This window comes from Phoxinus phoxinus (genome assembly GCF_949152265.1).
Source record: "Phoxinus phoxinus genome assembly, chromosome: 6".
Classification (NCBI taxonomy): domain Eukaryota; kingdom Metazoa; phylum Chordata; class Actinopteri; order Cypriniformes; family Leuciscidae; genus Phoxinus; species Phoxinus phoxinus.
In genome coordinates, this window is record NC_136881.1 from 40406007 (window position 1) to 40430692 (window position 24686).

The 24686-nt window shown below is 34.8% G+C and overlaps 1 protein-coding gene across 2 annotated transcripts; it reads left to right on the forward strand.

The window, feature by feature from the left end:
• The first annotated feature begins 273 nt into the window (after positions 1-273).
• On the forward strand, positions 274-23917 carry LOC306999685 (complement C3-like). 2 transcript variants are annotated; one of them, XM_079614570.1, is made up of 7 exons: positions 274-402; positions 6328-6523; positions 6623-6791; positions 6907-6980; positions 7250-7338; positions 8478-8560; positions 22451-23917. In XM_079614570.1, the coding sequence occupies exons 1-7, from the start codon at positions 329-331 to the stop codon at positions 22540-22542; spliced, it is 777 nt and encodes a 258-aa protein (XP_079470696.1). In that variant the 5' UTR covers positions 274-328; the 3' UTR covers positions 22543-23917. The 2 variants fall into 2 exon arrangements, with proteins under 2 accessions (XP_079470696.1, XP_079470697.1); XM_079614571.1 differs by lacking the exon at positions 22451-23917 and adding an exon at positions 10032-10185.
• The last annotated feature ends 769 nt before the right edge of the window (positions 23918-24686 follow it).

Below are 24686 nucleotides of genomic sequence, written 5' to 3' on the forward strand. Positions count from 1 at the left end.
AACTAAGTCTAGTGGACAAATTTGAACTGGTCTTTAATTCTGAATGTTTGTGTTAACTAAATTCAGTTCCCTGAGAGAAATCAAAGTATCCATGTAGAAAATAAAAATTAAAAACAGTTATTTTAAACATAGCAATACGTGCATACTGTTTCATTCTACATGGTGAACTTAAAGTCCCCCTTGTGTAATTTCCAGTAAAACAAACTGCAAACAAAAAAGGAAACAAATAGATAGATAGATAAATAGCAGTTTGGACTGTGAGGGTCACGGAGGCGGGTATAAATCTGAGCTGTTGCAGGTTCACAGAAACACACACACAGAGAGAGACATGATGGAGGTGAAGCTGCTGTGTCTGACTGTTGTTCTTCTCTTCTCACCCCTCCTCACACTGTGTGACCCGCTGTGAGTATTAAACACACCGTTTGTTCATAGAGCCAGCTAACAGATTTTTGTTATAAGAACGTTCTCCAAATATTCAGTGTTGGTTCTGGGAACGTGAAAAATGTCCATTTCTTGACGTTAGAGAAAATTTCCAAGTAGTGTATTCATTTTTATTTGGCACAACTTTAACAAGTTTTCTATAGAAATGTTATGATCAAGTATACTCAAGTACTCTTGAATCAAAATCATTAGTTGTGTTAACTTCTCATTAGAGTTCACATTACTAGGAAAATATCAGGAAACCGATTGCCTAAAAAAAACAAGTAAAGTGAAATAGGAATAGTATGTGGTACTGACACATGCTTAGTTAGTATAGTTCACTAACACAAGAGTTCTAGTAACTAAAAAATAACTGTAGAGAGAACTTGATAATTTAACTTAAATTTAATTTAATTGTTACCATGGTTGTGTTTTGCATGCTGGATATTGAAGTCTGTGTGACTCAAAACTTACAAAATTGTCACAAATATAGAGGGATTATTTAATCCCAATTGATGGTTTCACATGTTTTTTTAGGACATAGGTTTAAGGACATAGGATATATATATATATATATATATATATATATATATATATATATATATATATATATATATATATATATATATATATATATATACATACACACATATAGAAATTACTTCTCTTCCTTTGACACAAATCAACTGATGTCCTGTTGTAAAGCTGCATCAATTGGAAAAAATTACAATTAAGTAAGTAAAGTTCCAAGTGCGCAACCAAAGGGATTTGTTAATGGTCATTGATAATAGTGACAAAAAATATTTTAGGAAAATCAAAATCAATGTATGAAGTCAATTTATGTAATGTTCTCTCTTTGAGAACATTATGTTCTCAAAATTGTCAAATGTATTGACAATTCAACATTCAAGATGACTTTGGGGGGAAAGTGAGAAAAAAGTCCTCAATAATGCTCACTAATCAAGACCCCAACTAAAGCAAACACTGATCTCCATCATGGTGACCTTAAACGAAACATCTAAACCTCAATAAGATCTTCTGTAGACGTGTGACAGAAATAAAGTGAGTCTGGTTAGTAATAAGTGAAGCTGGTAATGCTGTTCGTGGAGTTGTTTAATCAGATCTTGAGAGATTTAATGTCTTTTATCTTCAGTTCATCTAAGACTGTATCTGAATAAAGTTGTAGTTTGTGTTCTTATTTCTCTTTCTTTCAATCATTATATTAACATTCAGGAAACTGGACTTTTTATGTTCTTGGAATGTTAGAAATCAACGTTCCTGTAATGTTTAATTTTAAATCAAAATTAAGTTGAAAGAATGTTTGAGGAACATTATGCCTTTTAAAACACGTTCTTCTAACGTCAAGAAAACTGGACATTTTTCATGATCCCAGAACCAACACTGAATATTTGGAGAACATTCTTATAACAAAATCTGTTAGCTGCACTGTAAAATCCAATTACTAAACCTTACTTAAAAAAAGTATGCAAACCCATTGCCTTGAAAAAAAACAAGTAAAGTGAAATAGTAATAGTATGTAGTACTAACAAGTGCCTGTCTAGTAGAGTACACTTACAAGAGAGTTCCAGTAACTTAAAACTAATTTGTATATATACTTGGTCATTTACTTTAGATGTACTCATTTATGCTTATTATTACTAACCAGACTGACTTTATTTCTCTCAGACGTCTACAAACGTTTTTACTGAGAATTAACAGAGGTTTAACTCTGTTTCATTTGAAGTCACCATAACAGTGATTAGTGTTTCCATTAGTTGGGTTCTTAACTCTTACTACATGTTTTGTCTTTAGAGGCTCCTGTGACAGTGTGTTTGTAAAACACATTTACAGCAGTAAAGCAAGCTAAAGTGAAATGAGATCAGGTGATGATGGTTACATCATAATGGCTTTATAATCATCATGAAAAAAAAAAATATTTATTATGTCATTTGAATCTAATCAAACCAATCAATTTTGTTGAATCATAAATACAGGTTTAACACAATTTTTGTGTTCCAGCAATTCTGCAGCAATACGGTTTTGACAACAATGAGGCCAACAAGCACACAGTAAAAACCAACACAGACATTAACAATCAGCATATGAATCTCAACAATGGTGACAATCAACAAAATATTCAGATAATCAGATCTGGACATCACAAGAAAGCTACTAAATGTCAGAACAAAAACAACAGCAAAAAAAAGCAAATATTTAGGGTTAAACAAAATATTGGACAATAGTAGGACAATTCAGCTGCATAATTTATTCATGCTGCAGTGCATGCTTGAGTTTTGTACAATGCTGCTACCCAGTATGCATTGCTGCATAGCACTTTTGATTGTAACCATTGTTGAGATTCATACACTAATTGTTGATGTCTGTGTGTTTCACTATAGACTAATTTGTTATGCTCATTGCTGTCAAAATATTTTTGCTGCAGAACTGCTGGAACAGGCAGTAGTATGTTCCTGCACAACCGGAGGCTGCAGTTTCAGGACCCCAGTTTTAGGACCCTAGTTTTTTTTGTGACAGCGCCACCTACCGAACTGGATGATATAGCGGCGGCTGCTGTTTCAGGACCGCAGTTCTAGGATCCAGGTGGTTTAGTTTAGTACATAGTATCAAGATCCACCTTGATCCTAAGTCTCATTAGAAAAAAATATATATTTAAAAAAATAAGATTATGGAATAGAAAAGCTCCTGCAGCAGGTGGATTAAAGTTAGAGCAAGTAGCATCAAGCTACACGACACAATTTAAAAGATTAATATTAAACTTTTACTTAAAGCTCACTTTAAACCACCATCGAGTATTTGTACCATATTCCGGTCGTGGTTTAAAATGGTTTTAAGTCAAAAAAAGATGTTGAAATATGGTATAATAAAGCAATTTATATGCAGCTAATGGCTACACCTTGCTTGGCAATACTGTAAACATTCTTAATTCATATGAAAATACCCCAAATCGCACGAAAATCACACACAAACCACATATACTCGAAATCGTGCAGTTATTAGCTTCTTGTTTCAGGTGAAGAGGTGTGTCTTAGCTTTGTTATCACGGATAACAGGACCGCGTCATGCAGAAGGGCAAGATCAGCCTACTGTCACGCTGAACCACGTGAGATGATTGACAGCTGTACAGCGAATGAGACTTGCGTACATTACTGACGCAAATCAGGAAGAGGAGACCCAGATCTCTCTGTGTTCGCTGTTTGAGTTTTATCATAAACACTATCGAGTCTTAGATCTTTCTAATGATGCTCTGTTTGTCCAGATAAAATAATTAAGAGTGTGATGTTTTAACGAGTAATGAATGTTGAACAACAATCTGTTGTGATCAACAATGTGATCTTTGGGGTTAAAGGGGTCTTATAATCTTTGTTTGCAAAAGGGGTTAAATTTGTGTTTTAGGTGATCCAGTTCTGTAGGTGGCGCTGTCATAATAAACTAGGGTCCTGGAACTGCGGTCCTAGAACTGGGGTCCTGAAACTGCAGCCACTCCCGTTGTGCAGGAATACCCTTCTCGGAACAGGGACTGTATCAGAAATGTGTTTATAGTTAAATACAATTAGCTTTGATTCAATTTAAATCCTGAAAATTCTGTGATTTCATGATGATTATAAAACCATAAAAAGTATCATCACCTGATCTAATTTCACATCAGCTTTCTTTGCTGCGGCAAATGTGCTTTAAATACTCACTGCCACAGCAGCTAAAAGATATATAAGATTGAATAAGAGTTAAGACCCAAACTAATGGACACACTAATCACTGTTATGGTGATTTCAAATGAAACACATTAGAGTTTAACCTCTGTTAATTCTCAATAAAAGGACCAGTTGTGGTTTATTTCTTTGCTCTTGGCTGACATGTGGCATTGCTATGGCCTGCTTGTGGCCCAGATCTGACAAACAGGAGCGGTCATTCCACGCTGCATGTGGGCCAGATCATCTTTCTATGTGTGCCAGATGTGGGCCGGATCTGGCCCTGATTAGCGACAGACAGTAAAAACAAAACAAAACAAAAAACAGCACAGTGACAGAATCTATCGGGCATGCACTGTAAAAAATAAAACATAGATTTCATTTATATTTAATTAATTAAAATGAGGCAACAGATTACAAGCAATATTATTAATTAAATTTTACAAATTAGAATTGAGTAATAATTAATCAAATTAATTCCTTAAATGTTACACTGTAAAAAATAAAACATAGATGTTATTTATATTTAATTAATAAAAATGAGGCAACAGATTACAAGCAATATTATTAATTAAATTTTACAAATTAGAATTGAGTAATAATTAATCAAATTAATTCCTTAAATGTTACACTGTAAAAAATAAAACATAGATTTAATTTAAATTTAATTAATTAAAATGAGGCAACAGATTACAAGCAATATTATTAATTAAATTTTACAAATTAGAATTGAGTAATAATTAATCAAATTAATTCCTTAAATGTTAACCATTTAAAATGAGTAAAATTTACAAAATATATGTTATTGCCAACATTGAAGACACCTGATGTTAACAAGCAGAATCACTGAAGGAGAAAACCATAATTAAAGTCACCATTATGGAGATCAGTGTGTGTTTTAGTTGCGCTCTTCACCCTTAAATTATTAACTTTAAGTTTTTGTTTGGCTGCTGTACATGAGTTTATAACAGCCAGATGAACAAACGGTGATCTGATGGTGTTGGTTGTGTTTTAACATAATCATTATTTCACAATCATTTGACCTGAATCACTGAACTCAAATGGAGTACAATTTGTGACTTAAGTTAACTTTGTTAACTATAGAAGTACTGGCTTTGTACACCATAATATTTTTATCTTTTACAATGTAATTCAAATAATTTCTAAAAAGTTTCTCTTGTACAAAAAACAAACAAACAGACATCATGAATCAGCCTGTGCATCTCAACAATGGTGACATTTATAAAGCATGTTGCAGTGCATTCTGGTTTGTACCAATCACAACTCATTCATGGCTCCCATCATGTATTGCTGCATGAATAAATAATGAGCTCAGAGGTTGTCACCATTGCTGAGATTCATACACTAAATCTTGATGTCTGTGTGCGCCTAAAAAAAAAACAGATATATTTTTTATTATTATTAATTTGATCATTTGGATTCCATTGAAAAGGATAATAATATTATGCAGCTAGAATTAATAAAATAAATTTAACTCATAAATTGGACTCTACATGAGATCAGTGATTCAAGTCAAATGATTGTGAAATTATGAAACACAACCAACACCATCAGATCAACATTTCTTTTTGTTCATCTGGCTGTTATAACTCATGTACAGCAGCCAAACAAATCTTAAAGTTATTATTTTAAGGGTCAAGAGCCCAACTAAAACACACACTGATCTCCATAATGGTGACTTTAATTATGGTTTTCTCCTTCAGTGATTCTGCTTGTTAACATCAGGTGTCTTCAATGTTGGCAATAACATATATTTTGTAAATTTTACTCATTTTAAATGGTTAACATTTAAGGAATTAATTTGATTAATTATTACTCAATTCTAATTTGTAAAATTTAATTAATAATATTGCTTGTAATCTGTTGCCTCATTTTAATTAATTAAATTTAAATGAAATCTATGTTTTATTTTTTACAGTGTGCTCTCACAAGTGGTGCTGCTTCTTCCTTCCTTAAGCACGCTTTAATGCACTGCTGCCACTCACTGGTTTCGTAACGTCATTGCATCCTTTGTTGCTACTTACTTATTTCAAGTAAGCGTCACTCAAACGATTGAGTAACTTGTTATTTTCACCCTGCAATTGACTAACTCAACAAAACCTAGTAAGAATTATGTATTTTACAGTGTGGGGAATAATCTGTTTTGAAGATTTAAAACGCTGTGATTTGATCTCCTCAGGTTTGTTCTGTCAGCTCCTAATTTGCTGAGAGTGGGTTCCTCAGAGAACGTGTTTGTGGAGGCGCAGGATTACTCTGGAGTACCTGTTGATGTAAAGATCACAGTGATGAACTTCCCAAAGAAAGACGTGGAGATGCTGTTCAAAACAGTGACACTGACTGCAAAAAACAATTACCAGTTCATTACAGATATAAAGGTGATGCCACCTTATGTAATTTCATGTGATTTAAATGGAAAAATGCTTTTTCTTTTATTCAAAATTTGCACAGGACTAATTCATTTTTCTATTCTTTAGATCCCTGATGATCAGAACTATTTCTCTGATGATCCTCTGGAGAAGCAGTATGTGTATCTACAAGCTCAGTTTCCATCCAAAATCCTGGAGAAAGTGGTCATGGTCTCATTCCAGTCTGGATATATATTTGTACAGACAGACAAGCCCATCTACACGCCTGCTAGCACAGGTAAGATTTAGTGCTAAAACATGACAAATATAGAGTGAATAATAAAAAGTAATGTGCAATGTGAACTGGATGCTGCTTTTATTAGGGTTAGTTTTATCTTTGATCTCTTTTACAGTCAAATACAGGATTTTCTCTCTGATGGCTCACATGATAGCACTGAATAAGTCTGCAGTCACGGTGGAGATCATGGTACACCTTTTTATAATTACACACACACACACACACACACACACACACACACACACACACACACACACACACACACACACACACACACACACACACACACAAACACGTTTTAAACACTTTCCTCTAACGTCAATAAAACTGGACATTTTCACATTCCCGGAACCAACAATGAATATTTGGAGAACGTTCTTAACAAAAGTCTGTTAGCTGGGTCATTGCACTGCATCTCAGCAAACACAGTGTTAATTCTGATTTCTGTGTTTCTGAAGAATCCACAAGGCATCACAGTTTCATCAGAGAAGATACAAACAGAGAAAGGGATGAAGTCTGGATTATACGCCATTCCTGATGTTGCCAGGTGTGTGAAAGTCTGACAGGTCACAGGACTGAAGCTATTCAACCTGAGTGAACTGACAACATATTTCGTATTGCTTATGGTGTCTGAGGCTACATTCACACTGCGAGCCTTGTGCTCAATTCCAATTTATTGCTCTGATCCGATTTTTTTGTATGTGGCCAATACCGAAACTAGTACTTGTCATAAAAGTCAGTTTTAAGAAAATATAGATTGTTATATCAGGAAATTTACTTTATAATATAAAATATAAAATTAGCTAAACCGATCATATGAATCATGTCAACTCATGTCTCAACTTTCACAGCTAAGGTAACTAGTGACATCGCTATTTTAGTCTGACTGACTCCGGTGGCCAACTAACGTTACTATTACTAATTTTATAATGACCAAATACAACCAGAAACAAATGTTCAGTCTTGTAATTCCCCGAGACCTCTTTTCAATTGTACGGCGATTTGTACAGCCCCAAGCAGCACACTAAGCAGGCATTTTTCTCAATACCCGTTATGAGAGTTATGGGAAATTTGCCCTCCGCAATATGGCGGCACCGTTGACGTACGATCCAGTGGCCTGCTGCGGCCAATAGGGAATCTATGTATTTATTATGTCTATGAGGCAACAGAGCAGCAGGGAAACATGAGGTGGACAAAGCAACATGGAAGCACATGACTTCAAAATAAGAGTCCAAGTCTCCATGACAACAGACACAGGAATCGTGCAGCTACATGGTAGCCTGCTAAGCAGAAAAATCAGTTAGGTAACAATATTAAATATTCTTTATATAAATATTTTCCATGAAATTGAACATATGTTGTCCCTTTAAATACCAGAAAGTTTAAGGTATGGTTGCTAGGTGATTTTTGTTATGGAATTTTTCTCAAACTTGACTTGACTCTATCGACTTCAACCAGGTGTAACGTTAGCCCAGTAATTTTTTATGTGTCCGATTTAAGTTTGAGGGGGCTTTTTTATGGAGAATGTGAAAATAACAAAAACAAATTTTTAAATGTGTTCATTCTGACTCATTTTGCTAGCACGGGTCACAATTTTATAAGAACAAAATATCACTCTGTTTATTATCATTTGTTTTAATGTCATAGAAATCTGACATTTTCATGTTTGTTTTCTGTATGTTTCAGTCTTGGGATCTGGAAGGTTGTCACTCGGTACACAAACACTCCTCGGAAGACATTTACTGCTGACTTTGAGGTCAAAGAATATGGTAAGAGCTGTGTCAACAAACAGTATGTTGTGTATGAATAACAACTGAAAATATCTGAAAATATTTTTAAAAACAAGACAACTGCGTGTGCTACGGGGTATAAGCTCATGTGTAGCCATTGGTTCTCATTGGGTTTATGAGAGAATGAAACTACAAAAAATTCCAAGGCATTCCTGAGGATACAGAAGAAGCGAAACACTTAAAAAATATTAAAGGCCTTTTATGCTTAAAGGGTTAGTTCACCCAAAAATTTAAATTCTGTCAGTAATTACTCAGCCTCATGTTGTTCTAACGTAAGACTTTCGTTCATCTGAGATAAATCTGAGAGCTGGATCACTCCTCCATAGGCTTTCTAAGGGATTGAAACTCGCTGGCCCGAAAAGTTATTAAAGACATCGTTAAAATAGTCCAAGTGACTACAGTTGCTAAACCATACGTTTGTCAAGCGACAAGAATACCTTTTATGCGCAAAAAAAAACAAAAAAAAAACAATGTCTTTATTCAACTATTCATTTTCTTTAGCCTGAGTGCATTCACAGCTGAATGTATAATAAGCATGTGGCAAATTTCCACATAAAATTATTACATTAATAAAGCTGTTTGTAATCATGTCTGTCAGATGTAATCAAACTATTTCTATCTGAATTATCATAATTACATTGACCATAATGTAATTTTCCTTAAAATCAAACTTAACTGCATTGACCTAATGTAATTTTTTTGAAAATTAAACTGAACTGTATTTTATTGACCTAATGTAATTTTTCCAAAAATTACTATATTGGGCTGATCTTAGAATTGCTTGCATGTACGTCTTTCACATTGTTGCATACATTAACATTCCTTAAAAAAATATGCCATTACAGTACACTGTTAGACCTTACCGGGTTTTTTTTACAGTAAACTAATTTACTGTTAATTGTACAATTATTTATTGTAATCTACAGTATTTTACTGTAATATACAGCTTGTTACTGTAAAATGCACTAAATTAAAACTCTAGTTAAAACTAATTTCACTTGCAGAAACTGACTGCCTTAAATTGACCAACTGTCATTTAAATGTAGTAACTAAAATGTGTTATGCATTAATAATGTGAGAAAAGAGTTAAGAACTTTCATTAGAAACCACTAAAAAACTTGAGTACATAAAAAAAAATTCCACTGGACCAGCAATTACACAGTTATCCGCCTGTTAATTAAAGCAACATACAACGTATCATCAATGTTTCAAGATCTTCCCCTGGAGTTAAGCACAGGCTCTACTCTTCAGCACAATGGTGACCCGAAAAACTAAATTTTACAGTAAACTACTGGCAACAGTGTTGCCTGGCAACTACATTTTACAGTAAACTACTGGCAACAGTGTTGCCAGTATAAACCTGTTTTATAACTTAGAGTTTATTACTGTTTAAATACTTTTCGTGGGTGTGTCTTTTTATCTTACACTGTTAACCCTTTCAACCCCACAGGAAAATCCACACTACAAAGAGTAAAAGTAACATTGACGCAGTGAGATAATGAAGTGAATATGTAAGTGATTGTTGAGCATTAGTGATGAACACCTGCTGTTAACAAGCAGAATCACTGAAGGAAAGAGGAACACAAGAACAGAAAATAGAGAAACACAAGAACTACAACTGACTTCCAGCCATAACACATTATTACACGTATTATTAACCAGTATGACTTTATTTGTGTCATACATCTACAGAAGTAGTTATTGAGATGTTTAATTGAAAATGTTTGATTTGAAGTTACCATTATAGAGATCAGTGTTTGCTTTAGTTGGGTTGCTGATGCCAACACTTTATTTTTTCTCTTGCTGCTTGAGCTGTGTTTTTGCAAGTCACACTTGTACACTCACACAGTTTGTGAATGATTGGGATTATATTCACTATCATTATACACTGTAAAAAATAAAACTTAGATTTCATTTATATTTAATTAATTAAAATGAGGCAACAGATTACAAGCAATATTATTAATTAAATTTTACAAATTAGAATTGAGTAATAATTAATCAAATTAATTCCTTAAATGTTACACTGTAAAAAATAAAACATAGATTTTATTTATATTTAATTAATAAAAATGAGGCAACAGATTACAAGCAATATTAGTAATTAAATTTAACAAATTAGAATTGAGTAAAAATTAATCGAATTAATTCCTTAAATGTTACACTGTAAAAAATAAAACATAGATTTTATTTATATTTAATTAATAAAAATGAGGCAACAGATTACAAGCAATATTATTAATTAAATTTAACAAATTAGAATTGAGTAATAATTAATCAAATTAATTCCTTAAATGTTAACCATTTAAAATGAGTAAAATTTACAAAATATATGTTATTGCCAACATTGAAGACACCTGATGTTAACAAGCAGAATCACTGAAGGAGAAAACCATAATTAAAGTCACCATTATGGAGATCAGTGTGTGTTTTAGTTGGGCTCTTCATCCTTAAATTATTAACTTTAAGTTTTTGTTTGGCTGCTGTACATGAGTTATAACAGCCAGATGAACAAACGGTGATCAGATGGTGTTGGTTGTGTTTTAACATAATCATTATTTCACAATCATTTGACCTGAATCACTGAACTCAAATGGAGTCCAATTTGTGACTTAAGTTAACTTTATTAACTATAGAAGTACTGGACTTGACCATAATATTTTAAACTTTTACAATGTAATCCAAATAATTTCTAAAAAGTTTCTCTTGTACAAAAACAAAAACAAAAAACAGACATTATGAATCAGACTGTTCATCTCAACAATGGTGACATTTATAAAGCATGTTGCAGTGCATTCTGGTTTGCACCAATCAAAACTCATTCATGGCTCCCATCATGTATTGCTGCATGAATAAATAATGAGCTTATGATCAGAGGTTGTCACCATTGCTGAGATTCATACGCTAAATATTGATGTCTGTGTGCGCAAAAAAAAAAAAAACACATATATTTTTTATTATTATTGATTTGATCATTTGGATTTCATTGAAAAGGATAATAATATTATGCAGCTAGAATTAATAAAATAAATTTAACTCATAAATTGGACTCTACATGAGATCAGTGATTCAAGTCAAATGATTGTGAAATTATGAGAAGGGTATTCCTGCACAACGGGAGGCTGCAGTTTCAGGACCCCAGTTTTAGGACCGCAGTTTTAGGACCCTAGTTTATTGTGACAGCGCCACCTACAGAACTGGATTACCAAAAACACAAATTTACCCCCTTTCGCGGCAAAGATAACAGATCACATTGTTAATCACAACAGATTGTTGTTCAACATTCATTACTCGTTAAAACATCACACTCTTACTTATTTTATCTGGACAAACTGAACATCATTAGAAAGATTTAAGACTCGATAGTGTTTATGATAAAACTCAAACAGCGAACACAGAGAGATCTGGGTCTCCTCTTCCTGATTTGTGTCAGTAATGTACGCAAGTCTCATTCGCTGTACAGCTGTCAATCATCTCACGTGGTTCAACGTGACAATAATCCTGCCCTTCTGCATGACGTGGTCCTGTTATCCGTGATGACAAAGCTAAGACACATCTCTTCACCTGAAACAAGAAGCTAATAAATGCACGATTTCGAGTATATGTGGTTTGTGTGTGATTTTCGTGCAATTTTGGGTATTTTCATATGAATTAAGAATGTTTACAGTATTGCCAAGCAAGGCGTAAGTTAGCCATTAGCTGCAGATAGGCTAAATTGCTTTATTATACCATATTTCAACATCTTTTTATGACTTAAAACCATTTTAAACCGCGACCGGAATATGGTACAAATATCCTATCTTACTCGATGGTGGCTTAAAGTGAGCTTTAAGTAAAAGTTTAATATTGATCTTTTAAATTGTGTCGTGTAGCTTGATGCTACTTGCTCTAATCCACCTGCTGCAGGAGCTATTCTATTCCATAATCTTATTTGTTAAAATATATATATATATTCTAATGAGACTTAGGATCAAGGTGGATCTTGATACTATGTACAAACTAAACCACCTGGATCCTAGAACTGCGGTCCTGAAACAGCAGCCGCCGCTATATCATCCAGTTCTGTAGGAGGCGCTGTCACAAAAAACTAGGGTCCTAAAACTGCGGTCCTAAAACTGGGTTCCTAAAACTGCAGCCTCCGGTTGTGCAGGAATATACTACTGGAAATTATGAAACACAACCGACACCATCAGATCAACATTTATATTTGTTCATCTGCTGTTATAACTCATGTACAGCAGCCAAACAAAACTTAAAGTTATTAATTTAAGGGTGAAGAGCCCAACTAAAACACACACTGATCTCCATAATGGTGACGTTAATTATGGTTTTCTCCTTCAGTGATTCTGCTTGTTAACATCAGGTGTCTTCAATGTTGGCAATTACATATATTTTGTAAATTTTACTCATTTTAAATGGTTAACATTTAAGGAATTAATTTGATTAATTATTACTCAATTCTAATTTGTTAAATTTAATTAATAATATTGCTTGTTATCTGTTGCCTCATTTTAATTAATTAAATATAAATAAAATCTATGTTTTATTTTTTACAGTGTATAGCCTTTCCATTCACTAAGAAGTTAATTCTCACTCATTCAGAGTTTAATTGTCAATCAAAAGTGTTACGTTACCACCACTGTGAAATAACAGCAACAATGACTAATTTTATTTTCAACACTGGCATAATCAAAAATAACAGATCCACGCTGCAATACAGAAACAAAAATATTGCAAATTAGAATATGCATCTCAACAATGGTGGGAATACATATAATTATTATTCATGCAGCAGAGCATGCTGGGAGTTTTATACTATCCTGGTACCCAGCATGCATTGGGACATGAAACTATTGATCGTCACCATTGTTGAGATTCATACACTGATTGTTGATGTCTGAGTGTGTCAGAGTCAAAGCAGCAGGTAATACTATTTTAATGCATTATATAATTTCATTTTTTTTCAGTTGACCTGATTACAGAAATATTGCTGGATGTCATGTTGTAAATTATCAGATGTATGGTATTAAACCCATAAATTCATAGCTTACATACAAAAATGAGCTAAAACTCATAAATTATTATGACATCATCACCAAACCAAAAACTACTAATCTTGACTTTTTATTGCCATAACAAATGTGCTTTATAAACTTACTGTCACAGCAGCCAAAGAGAGATGAATGGAAGAAGTTTTTATGTCAAGGTACAAGAGACTAAAGAAAATACTGATCTCCATCATGGTGACAACTCATTTTATTATTAACTAAATCCCTGTTCATTCTCAACAATAACTTGAAATAAATAATGTTAAACTGGTTTCACACTCAGTGTGGCTGGAAGTCAGTTGTAGTTCTTGCGTTTCTCTTTTTTTCTGTTCTTGTTTCTCTGTCCTTCAGTGATTCTGCTTATCAGGTATTCATCAGTGTCTCAATTCACTCACTTCTTTTCATTCACTCTGTCAAGTGGACTATATTAGTGAACTAGTGTAGGGAATAGTGAATGAGGGTATAGGGTGTGATTGGGAACACAGCCTCTGAGTGTCGACTTTGAGCGCTGTTAATTCACAGTATATTCCTGTAGGTATATTCCTGTATATTACTATTTTAATGGAAAATTGTATGATATTGTAAGAATTTGGGCTTTTTCTACAGTAAGGGTTAACAGTGTATGCACACCAAAAAAGCACATAAATCAAATAGCAAGTCAAATAGTTTATTCATTTCATAATGCTATTAACAGTTATAACATAAATGCAAACAAAACATATCATGTAAAAAACAAAAAAACAAAAAACAAAACTGATCTACTCAAACATCTTCAGCTTTTGGACTCTGTTTGACAGCTATTGTCCATCCAGATTGCGTTTTTGAAAGACCTTGAAAGTATGCTGCAGGTTGGATGGGTACCTCCAGAGATGTATAGTCCAGGGGTCAGAAAGTAGAAGTCCTGCCATAGTTTATTCCACCCATGACCTCAGTCGAGTATGGGGAGGCTGCAGACCTGGAGCCGGTAGATATACGACCCAAACAGTTTTACGCCCCTGGCAGTTTTACGCCCCTGTTTTTCCTGATGCGTCCAGTAGGGGGAGACGAATTGAGGTATGTTTTAATATTTTTTAAAATTAATTAAATAATTTTGTATTGCAAATGAAAGGATACAGACATTAACAGTGAGAAGAGGAAAAAAACAAAAAACAAAACAAGGGGGGTATACGGACATCAAAAGAGATTGAATTAGGCTACACAAATCAATACAATATTACATTTTGTCAATAACAAATTAAAGGTTCTTTACAACAGACTCAAGGATATTATTTGTTTTAGAAACCTTTGAGTTTAAAGGTTTTGCCATTGGATGGTTATGTCTTTATGCAGATGAAACTTGTCCAGAATTTACCAAAAAGTTCAGGACGATCTGGATTAAATTTATCTTACCACGTAGGACACTGTTTTGTAGCTGCATGACGACCAATAGAGAATAGTACAGCAGATATTAAAACTGTATGTCTAATGGTCTAAATATGATTCATATCTAAATGTAACTTTATATAAATTCACAACAACATATTTCACTTAGTCTCCATATAAAAACAAACGGTGAATAGGCCTATAACTGCAGTAGGTCATATTATTACTTGTCATAACACGTAGTTGATCCAACTATGTGTATTTTTAATTTTTCAATTCACAAAAACAATAGTCTTCTGTAGGCTAAGTGAAGAGAGTGAACCCAGACTGAATATCTGCATCTATTTTTCTATTTTAATCCGGGCAGATCTACACTGTAGCGTTTATATTTAAATGAACAAAAAACACAAAATTGTCAAGTCTATGGACAGGTTGTTAATGTGTTAGCGTCAATTTAATGATGTTATTTCGCAGTATATCCCCCTACTGGATGCATCAGGAACAACAGGGGCGTAAAACTGCCTGGGGCGTAAAACTGCCTGGGGCGTATATCTACCGGCTCCAGGTCTGCAGCCTCCCCATATAGCCTCAGTCAGCTGATTTCACTAATTAGTTATCTATCCTGTCTGAATTAGCAAATCCAGGTTATTGGAACAAAATACTGAGGAGGACTAGGGCTGGGCGATATATCGCATGACATTGTTAGGCGCATCTCGTATAAGCCGGTTCCTTGATTAGTAATAAATCACCATCACCTGCTTTCAGATGTAGTGGCATTTACTACACAGAGCCGTAGTTAACTGACAAGCTGAGCCATATCGCATTAAATATCGCGGACGTATCGCCTGCGATAATTAATGCGATATGGCTCAGCTTGTCAGTTAACTACGGCTCTGTTTTGTACAGGGGTCCTCAACTCTAGACCGGGAGATCCACTTTCCTGCAGAGTTTAGCTCAATCCTAATCAAACACACCTGAACAAGCTAATCAAGGTATTCATGATTACTACAATGTTACAGGTACACAACAAAATCCCCAGTGTTAAATCAACATTGCTCAAGTGCATTGTCCCATTCTACAGAGTGTTAAAAGTGTTAAAGTTAATGAGATAATTAAGTGATTAATTAAACACCTGCTGTTAACAAGCAGAATCAATGAAGGAAAGAGGAACACAAGAACTACAACTGACTTCAGCCACAGTCTTAGATGAAATCAACTGAAGATCAAAGTCATTAAATCTGTGAAGATCTCAGCAGAGGAGGATTAAGCAACTCCACAAACAGCATTACCAGCTTCACTTATTACTAACCAGATTGATTTGATTTCTGCCATGCTTCCACAGAAGTTATTTTTGAGAATTAACAGAGGTTTAAATGTTGATGTTTTATTGGTAAAAATATGAAACCACCATTATAGAGATAAGTGTTTGCTTTAGTTGGGCTGTTGACCACTCACTTTTTATGATAAAATTTAACTGCTACAACGTATGTTTTTAAATCAGTAAAATCAGAATATGACAGCATACCACTGGTACCTGAGCTTATTGAATGTAAAGACACTAATCAGTGTTTTGTCATTATTACATTTGAGGGGTTTGCATTGTCTACCCTGTGAAACTACAGCATGGGAAATAAGTTTGGCATCCATCTATTGTGTGAAATTTTATAACTGTTAAGTGCATACAATATATTATTCTGCAGTTTTTACCAAACTCACCTACAGCAAAAATCAGCATATGAATCTCAACAATGGTGACAAAAAACTAAAAGTTTCATGCTGCAATGCATGCTGGGTATCACAATTTGACAAACATCCCAGCATGCACTGCAGTATGGATAATTATTGTCAACACTGTTGAGGATTGTATGGTAAGTGTTGATGTCTAAGGGTATAGTTTCAAAAGATATAGATGTGCATTCTTATCACTGACAAGTGTTAAATATATATATATTTTTACACATTTACTATACATGAACCTTAATCAATAACCAAAATAGAATTATAATTTTGTGAAAGTTGATCTTTAAAAAAAAACTCTTTTTGAGTTTCATTTAAAAATCTTGCATGCATAAAAGCATATTTGTATTATGAACTTTTTTTTCCAGCAAAGTTCAAGTGTTTATCATGAAACACTATTGCAAATGCCTGAAAAGCTTGCTTTGGAAATTAAATGGTTCACGAGACCAACTAAAGCAAACATTGACCACCATAATGGTAGCATACTTTTTTGATCACTTAAACATAATCAACTCTCAACAATCAATTCCGTAGACTTGTGACAAAAATAAAGTCAATCTGGTTAGTAATAAGTGAAGCTGGTAATGCTGTTTGTGGAGTCGTTTAATTCGCAGTGTAGGAAACACTGGTCTCCAGAATGGTAACCAAACAATTTCAATAAATCGTCAACATCTAAACCTCTGTTCATTCTCACTAAGACCTTCTGTAGACGTCTGACAGAAATAAAGTCAGTCTGGTTAGTAATAAGTGAGGTTGGTAATGCTGTTTGTGGAGTTATTTAATCCTCCTCTGCTGAGATCTTGCTGTGGCTGGAAGTCAGTTGTAGTTCTTGAGTTTCTCTTTCCTTCAGTGATTCTGCTTGTTGACAGCAGGTGTTCATCATTAATGCCCAATCATCACTTAATTAATCACTTAAGTATCTCATTAACTTTAACTCTGATTCAGAGTTATTTTAACTCTCTGTAGACTCTGTAGAGAGGGACCAAATGTTATCTGAGCAGAGTTCATTTAACTCTGGGGATTTTTTCTGTGTATAGCGGAGGATCTTTCCTAATTTTAGAAAAGACCCCCCCTCTCCAATTTTTAAAAAAATGCACATGCGCAACACTCTATTTGCTCCCGAGAGGGAACGCTTACATTGACTTTTACTAGCAGTGATTTTAAATGGATTTCTCCAAATAGCATGACAAACTTTACCTGTCCAGTAGAATCTGCGGCATCAGTGGGAAGCCCAACCTGTGCTTTTAGCGCACGCCAACGTGTGAAATATTCACCCAAAATCACTCTGATCTTGTTTCTATATTCTGCGGCCTTTCTTTTCTTATCATACACTTCGTATACATTTTTTCTTTTTCGACCCTCAGCCATTTTCAAAGGAATGGCTGAAACCATAACTCATCACACATAATACACAGGAAAGCGAAAACTACATAGACGAGCACGTACAGCGGCCTTACGTAAACATATCACCAGAATGATTGACACTTACGTGGACCAATAGTATAGGCTACCCACCCGGAAAAAGAAAATCCTCCGCTATACCTTTAAGGATAATAAAAATCAAAAATCACACGCACACACCAGACAAGTTATGGTATAACCTCGTTATTTACTTATCTGCATTTTTGTTTAGAAGTGTCTTTGTTCGTGCTGTGAAATGTCTTGCGTGTGGCATCTTTCCTGGTTGATCTGCCGTAAGCACGGCAAGTGGAAAAGGTCAAAACGGCAGCGGCGATTCGTAAACACTTAAATCGTAGCTTGTCCTTGCTGCGCATGCGTGAGTCGTCTGCCGGTTGGACGCGTTTTTGGGTTTATGTGTGGCGAGGGGGAAATGGGAGAAAAATGTCTTTAATAATTTATTTATTTGACTATGTATAATCCATATTATTACTGAAGTATAATGAATACATATTAATACATAATACATATATGAAGGTCTGTATTACCAGTTTACCTTTTTGGAGAAGGTTGTAAATGGATACTTATTAGAGCTGGGCGATATATCGCATGACCTTGTTAGGCGCATCTCGTCAGTAAAGCCGGTTCCTTGATTAGTAGTAAATCACCATCACCTGCTTTCAGATGTAGCGGCATTTACTACACCAGGGGTCCTCAACTCTGGACCGCGAGATCCACTTTCCTGCAGAGTTTAGCTCCAACCCTAATCAAACACGCCTGAACAAGCTAATCAAGCTCTTAATGATTAATACAACTTACAGGTACACAACAAAATCCCCAATGTTAAATCAGCATTGCTCAGAGTACATATTGTCCCAATCTATAGAGTGTTAAAGTTAATGAGATAATTATATGATTAATTAAGTGATGTTCGAGCATTAGTGATGAACACCTGCTGTTAACAAGCAGAATCACTGAAGGAAAGAGAAACACAAGAACTACAACTGACTTCAATCACACCCTTAGTTGAAATCAAATGAAGAAAACATTAAATCTGTGAAGATCTCAGCAGAGGAGGAATAAACAACTCCACAAACAGCATTACCAGCTTCACTTATTAGTTATTACTAACCAGATTGACTTTATTTTTGTCACAAGTCTACGGAATTGATTGTTGAGAGTTGATATTTAAGTGATCAAAAAAGTATGCTACCATTATGGTGGTCAATATTTGCTTTAGTTGGTCTCGTGACTCATTGAATTTACAAAGCAAGCTTCTTTAAGCATTTGCAATAGTGTTTCATGATTAACACGTCAGCTTTGCTGAATAAAAAGTTCAAAATACAGATATGCTTGTATGTGTGCAAAACACTTAAATGAAACTCATAAAGAGATATTTGTTAAAGATCATTTGTCAACTAAATTATATTCTTTTGGTTATTGAGTGAGGTTTATGTATAGTGAATATGTGTAAAAAAAAGTATAAGAAACAATTGCAAATGCATATGTATATCTTTTGAAAATATACACTTAGACATCAACACTTACCATACAATCCTCAACAGTGGTGACAATAATTCTCCATACTGCAGTGCATGCTGGGATTTTTTTCAAATGATGATACCCAGCATGCATTGCAGCATGAAACTTTTGGTTTATTGTCACCATTGTTGAGATTTGTATGCTGATTTATGCTGATTTACCAATGTGAATTTGGTAAAAACAGCAGAGTAATATCTTGTATGCACTTAACAGTTTTAAAATTACACATGATAAATAATGGATGTAGTTACACAGGGTAAACAAGGCAAATGTATTAATGACAAAACACTTGATTAGTGATTTTACATTCAATAAGTTCAGAATCCAATGATATGCTATCATAGTCTGATTTTACAGTTTTTAAAACATTATATATGTTGTTGCAGAATAAAATCTATTATAGAAAGTGACGGGTCAACAGACCAACCAAAGCAAACACTGATCTCTATAATGGTGGCATTATATTTTTACCTATACAATTTCAACATTTAAACCTCTGTTAATTCTCAAAAATAACTTCTGTAGAAGCATGGCAGAAATCAAATCAGTCTGGTTTATAATAAGTGAAGCTGGTAATGCTGTTTGTGGAGTTTGTAGACATCTAAGGCTGTGGCTGAAGTCAGTTGTAGTTCTTGTGTTCCTCTTTTCTTCATTGATTCAGGTGTTCATCACTAATGCTCAATCATCTCTTAATTAATCACTTAATTATCTCATTAACTTTAACACTTTTAACACTCTGTAGAATGGGACAATATGTACTTGAGCAATGTTGATTTAACACTGGGGATTTTGTTGTGTACCTGTAACGTTGTAATCATGAATACCTTGATTAGCTTGTTCAGGTGTGTTTGATTAGGATTGGATCTAAACTCTGCAGGAAAGTGGATCTCGCTCTCCAGAGTTCAGGACCCATGTACTACAGCAGTGGTTCTCAATTCCAGTCCTCGCGCCCCACTGCTCTGAACATTTTGTATGTCTCCCTTATTTAACACACCTGAATCAGATCATCAGCTCGTTGGAGAGACTCCACGCAGCAAAATCACCAGAGTTAAATTAACTCTGCTCAGATTACATTTGGTCCCTCTCTACAGAGAGTTAAAATAACTCTGAATCAGAGTTAAAGTTAATGAGATACTTAAGTGATTAATTAAGTGATGATTGGGCATTAATGATGAACACCTGCTGTCAACAAGCAGAATCACTGAAGGAAAGAGAAACTCAAGAACTACAACTGACTTCCAGCCACAGCAAGATCTCAGCAGAGGATGATTAAATAACTCCACAAACAGCATTACCAACCTCACTTATTACTAACCAGACTGACTTTATTTCTGTCATACATCTACAGAAGGTCTTAGTGAGAATTAACAGAGGTGTAGATGTTGATGATTTATTGAAATTTTTTGGTTACCATTCTGGAGACCAGTGTTTCCTTTAGTTGGGCAGTTTTACTCTTTAATTTTTTGTGTGCGAGTTTGTGTTTTTTGTAACTGTTTTTACCAAAACATGTAAACTGTAATGTTGTATTAATCATTAAGAGCTTGATTAGCTTGTTCAGGTGTGTTTGATTAAGGTTGGAGCTAAACTCTGCAGGAAAGTGGATCTCGTGCTCCAGAGTTGAGGACCCCTGTACTACACAGAGCCGTAGTTAACTGACAAGCTAAGCCATATCGCATTAATTATCGCAGGCGATACGTCCACGATAATTATGCGATATTGCTCAGCTTGTCAGTTAATTACGGCTCTGTGTAGTAAATGCCACTACATCTGAAAGCAGGTGATGGCGATTTACTACTAATCAAGGAACCGGCTTTACTGACGAGATGCGCCTAACAATGTCATGCGATATATCGCCCAGCCCTACTTTTAACACTCTGTAGAATGGGACAATATGTACTTGAGCAATGTTGATTTAACATTGGGGGTTTTGTTGTGTACCTGTAACGTTGTAGTAATCATGAAGAGCTTGATTAGCTTGTTCAGGTGTGTTTGATTAGGGTTGGATCTAAACTCTGCAGGAAAGTGGATCTCGCACTCCAGAGTTGAGGACCCCTGTACAACACAGAGCCGTAGTTAACTGACAAGCTGAGCCATATCGCATTAATTATCGCAGGCGATATACGTCCGCGATATTTAATGCGATATTGCTCAGCTTGTCAGTTAACTACGGCTCTTTGTAGTAAATACCACTACATCTGAAAGCAGGTGATGGCGATTTACTACTAATCAAGGAACCGGCTTTACCTACGAGATGCACCTAACAATGTCATGCGATATATCGCCCAGCCCTACCGTTTAGCGGATCCGCCCACCTCCGCGGCGGATCCGTTCTGGATTTAGTTTGCTATCTGGGCTTGCACTGAAGTGCTATTGTGGCTGAGCCATCATTCTTGTGCCGGGAGCCTTTTACCAACGCGCCTTATCACAAGTTGTTTGAGGCCTTAAGGAATTGAATTCGTAGGAAAGGAATTGGCTGAATATTTATATACTGAATATTGAATATTTCAGGAACAGCACATAACCTTTAAATGACATTCTAACATTCAGGAAACTGGACATTTTTATGTTATTGGAATGTTAGAAATCAAAATGAAGTTGAAAGAACGTTTGAGGAACATTATACCTTTTAAAACACGTTCCTCTAACATCAAGAAACATTCCCAGAAACAACACTGAATATTTGGAGAATGTTCTTATAACAAAAATCTGTTAGCTGGGTTGGAATTTTTGTTGTTTCAAAAATATTTATTTATTTGTGTCTTTTTTCTGGTTTGGTTTATAGTGCTTCCAACATCTGAAGTGAAATTAAAACCCAGCAAGTCATTCTTCTATGTGGGTGACGAGAGCTTGACAGTCGACATTGATGCCAAGTAAGACAACATATTTATTTATAGTATATATGGCTCACTGTATAAATTAATCTATAATGTGTTTTAAACACAATGATTTAACATAGATTTGTATGTAATTCTTTCAGGACCACTTCTAGGACAATTAGCAAAAAGTTTGAATTGGCGGTAGAAACATGAATTATATCTGTAACACATCAATGTTTTGAATGACAGTTACACTGCCATTCAAACGTTTTTGATCAGTAAGATTTTTTATGTTTTTAAAAGAAATCTCTTCTGCTTACGGAATAAAAACTTTTGAACGTCAGTGTACATTAGGGAATGTCAGAAGCTAAATTCTGACTGTGGACTAGAGCTGGAGAATGTGGAGGGTAATTAGCTCTTGAGCAAAACAATGAAAGCAGCTGAAGGATAACTGTAAAGCAGCTTAAATAGGAATTCTGTGACAAGCTGTAGATTTGAAAAACTCCAGTGTTAAATTAATTATCTTGGAAGTTTATTTGGCTCCAGCCTCAAGAGTGTAAAAGTGTTAAAATATGAGTATTAAATAACACTCAGGCTACGTTTACACATTTTTTCATAAACGGACATTTCACCCCTCTTCGTTTTCAAAAATAACCCTGTGCACACGAACCCGTGTATATGCCATCAAGAGCATGCCCAACCTGTAGGTGGCAGTGTAACGAGAACCTCAAGCCCATGTTAGCCAACCAGAATCCCGAAAAGTCACATACTGTGACGTCGCTGCCTAAAACTCCATGTTTCTCAGTTTACATGCAAACGTGCAAACGGAGTTTTCCAAAATCTCCACTCTGGCCGGAGTTTTTAGAAAGAATCGTTTTCAGAGGAGAATTCTCCGTTTGCGTATAAACGAGGGGCACAACCGAAGGGAAATGTCTCCGTTTTTCAAAATAACCATGAACGGGGCCTGTTAAAGTTAATGAGATAGTGTTAAAAGTTAATGAGATAATTATGTGATTAATTGTGTGATGATTGAGCATTATTGAAGACACCTGATGATAACAAGCAGAATCACAGAAGGAGAAACCCAGCAAACACAGGACGTCAATGTGACGTCAGGAAGACGTTGGACTCCAACTAATCCAACGTCAGTCAGCCGTCATATTTTGGTTGAAAATTAAAGTCAGGTTGACGTCTAAACCCAACGTTTGTTTGACGTCAAGCTCCAACGTCAGACAGATGTTGAATTGTGGTTGGAATAAGCACAGCAAAAAAATGTGACGTGCATGGCTGGTCCGTGTACGTTTTGATAGTTTGTTTTTTCGTTTGAACCAAAAAACAAAATAACGAGAAACCACCTTATTTTCGTTTGTCGTTTCAAACCAAAAACATAGAAACGGTAAAAAAAGAGCAACATTATACCAGAGTAACGTTAGAAGAAAAAAAAAATCAATCAATAAATAGGCTTATATAAACCTGGACCGAAAGAAATATCTTAGCAACAGTAGTTTATTACAGTGATTTAACATCGTGCCTGTCCACTTACACATCACCAGTCACGTTTAATGAGCGCATTGTTTGGTTCAATACAGTTGGTAATATAGGTTAACCTAAGAACTTATTGTGTGTGCAGAGTTGTTACTGTTAGCGCTATATAATAAAATGTATATTTAATGTGGTTGGTTATACATAGGATATCTAAGTCCACCAAAGGAGGGAGAGCATTTTCACATTTAGCTCCAAAACTCTGGAATAGCCTTCCTGATACTGTTCGTTGCTCAGATTCGCTCTACACAGCAAAATCCCCAGTGTTAAATTAACACTGCTCAGTGTTTATATGAGTCCACACTCAGAGAGTGTTAAGGCGAGACACTACAGGTAAATAGGGTACAATTTTAAAATAATAGATATCACCATGAAACTTCCTCAGTTGATTACTTACACAAGTTCATACAAAAATGTATTGCAAGTTTTTGAAATTTGTATGTTTAATTATGCAAATTAGGCATTATCTCATTAAATATGCACAATTTTGCATGAATTCTTTTTTTCAATTTGATTACACACAAGATGCAAAAATATGTTCAGAGGGATTTCAGGATATATGCTTTCATTACCTAGGAAATCAAAATGTACTGTCCATAGCCTTAAAAAATCGATTTTCGATTAAAAATTGATTAAAATGTCACATAAATCAGGCCAGGA

Excerpts from the sequence above, each read along its gene's own strand:
- LOC306999685 (XM_079614570.1), top strand. The coding sequence starts at position 329 with ATGATGGAGGTGAAGCTGCTGTGTCTGACTGTTGTTCTTCTCTTCTCA. Across the intron at positions 6,792-6,906 it reads CTACACGCCTGCTAGCACAG|TCAAATACAGGATTTTCTCT; the intron begins GTAAGATTTAGT and ends TCTCTTTTACAG. Across the intron at positions 6,981-7,249 it reads CAGTCACGGTGGAGATCATG|AATCCACAAGGCATCACAGT; the intron begins GTACACCTTTTT and ends GTGTTTCTGAAG.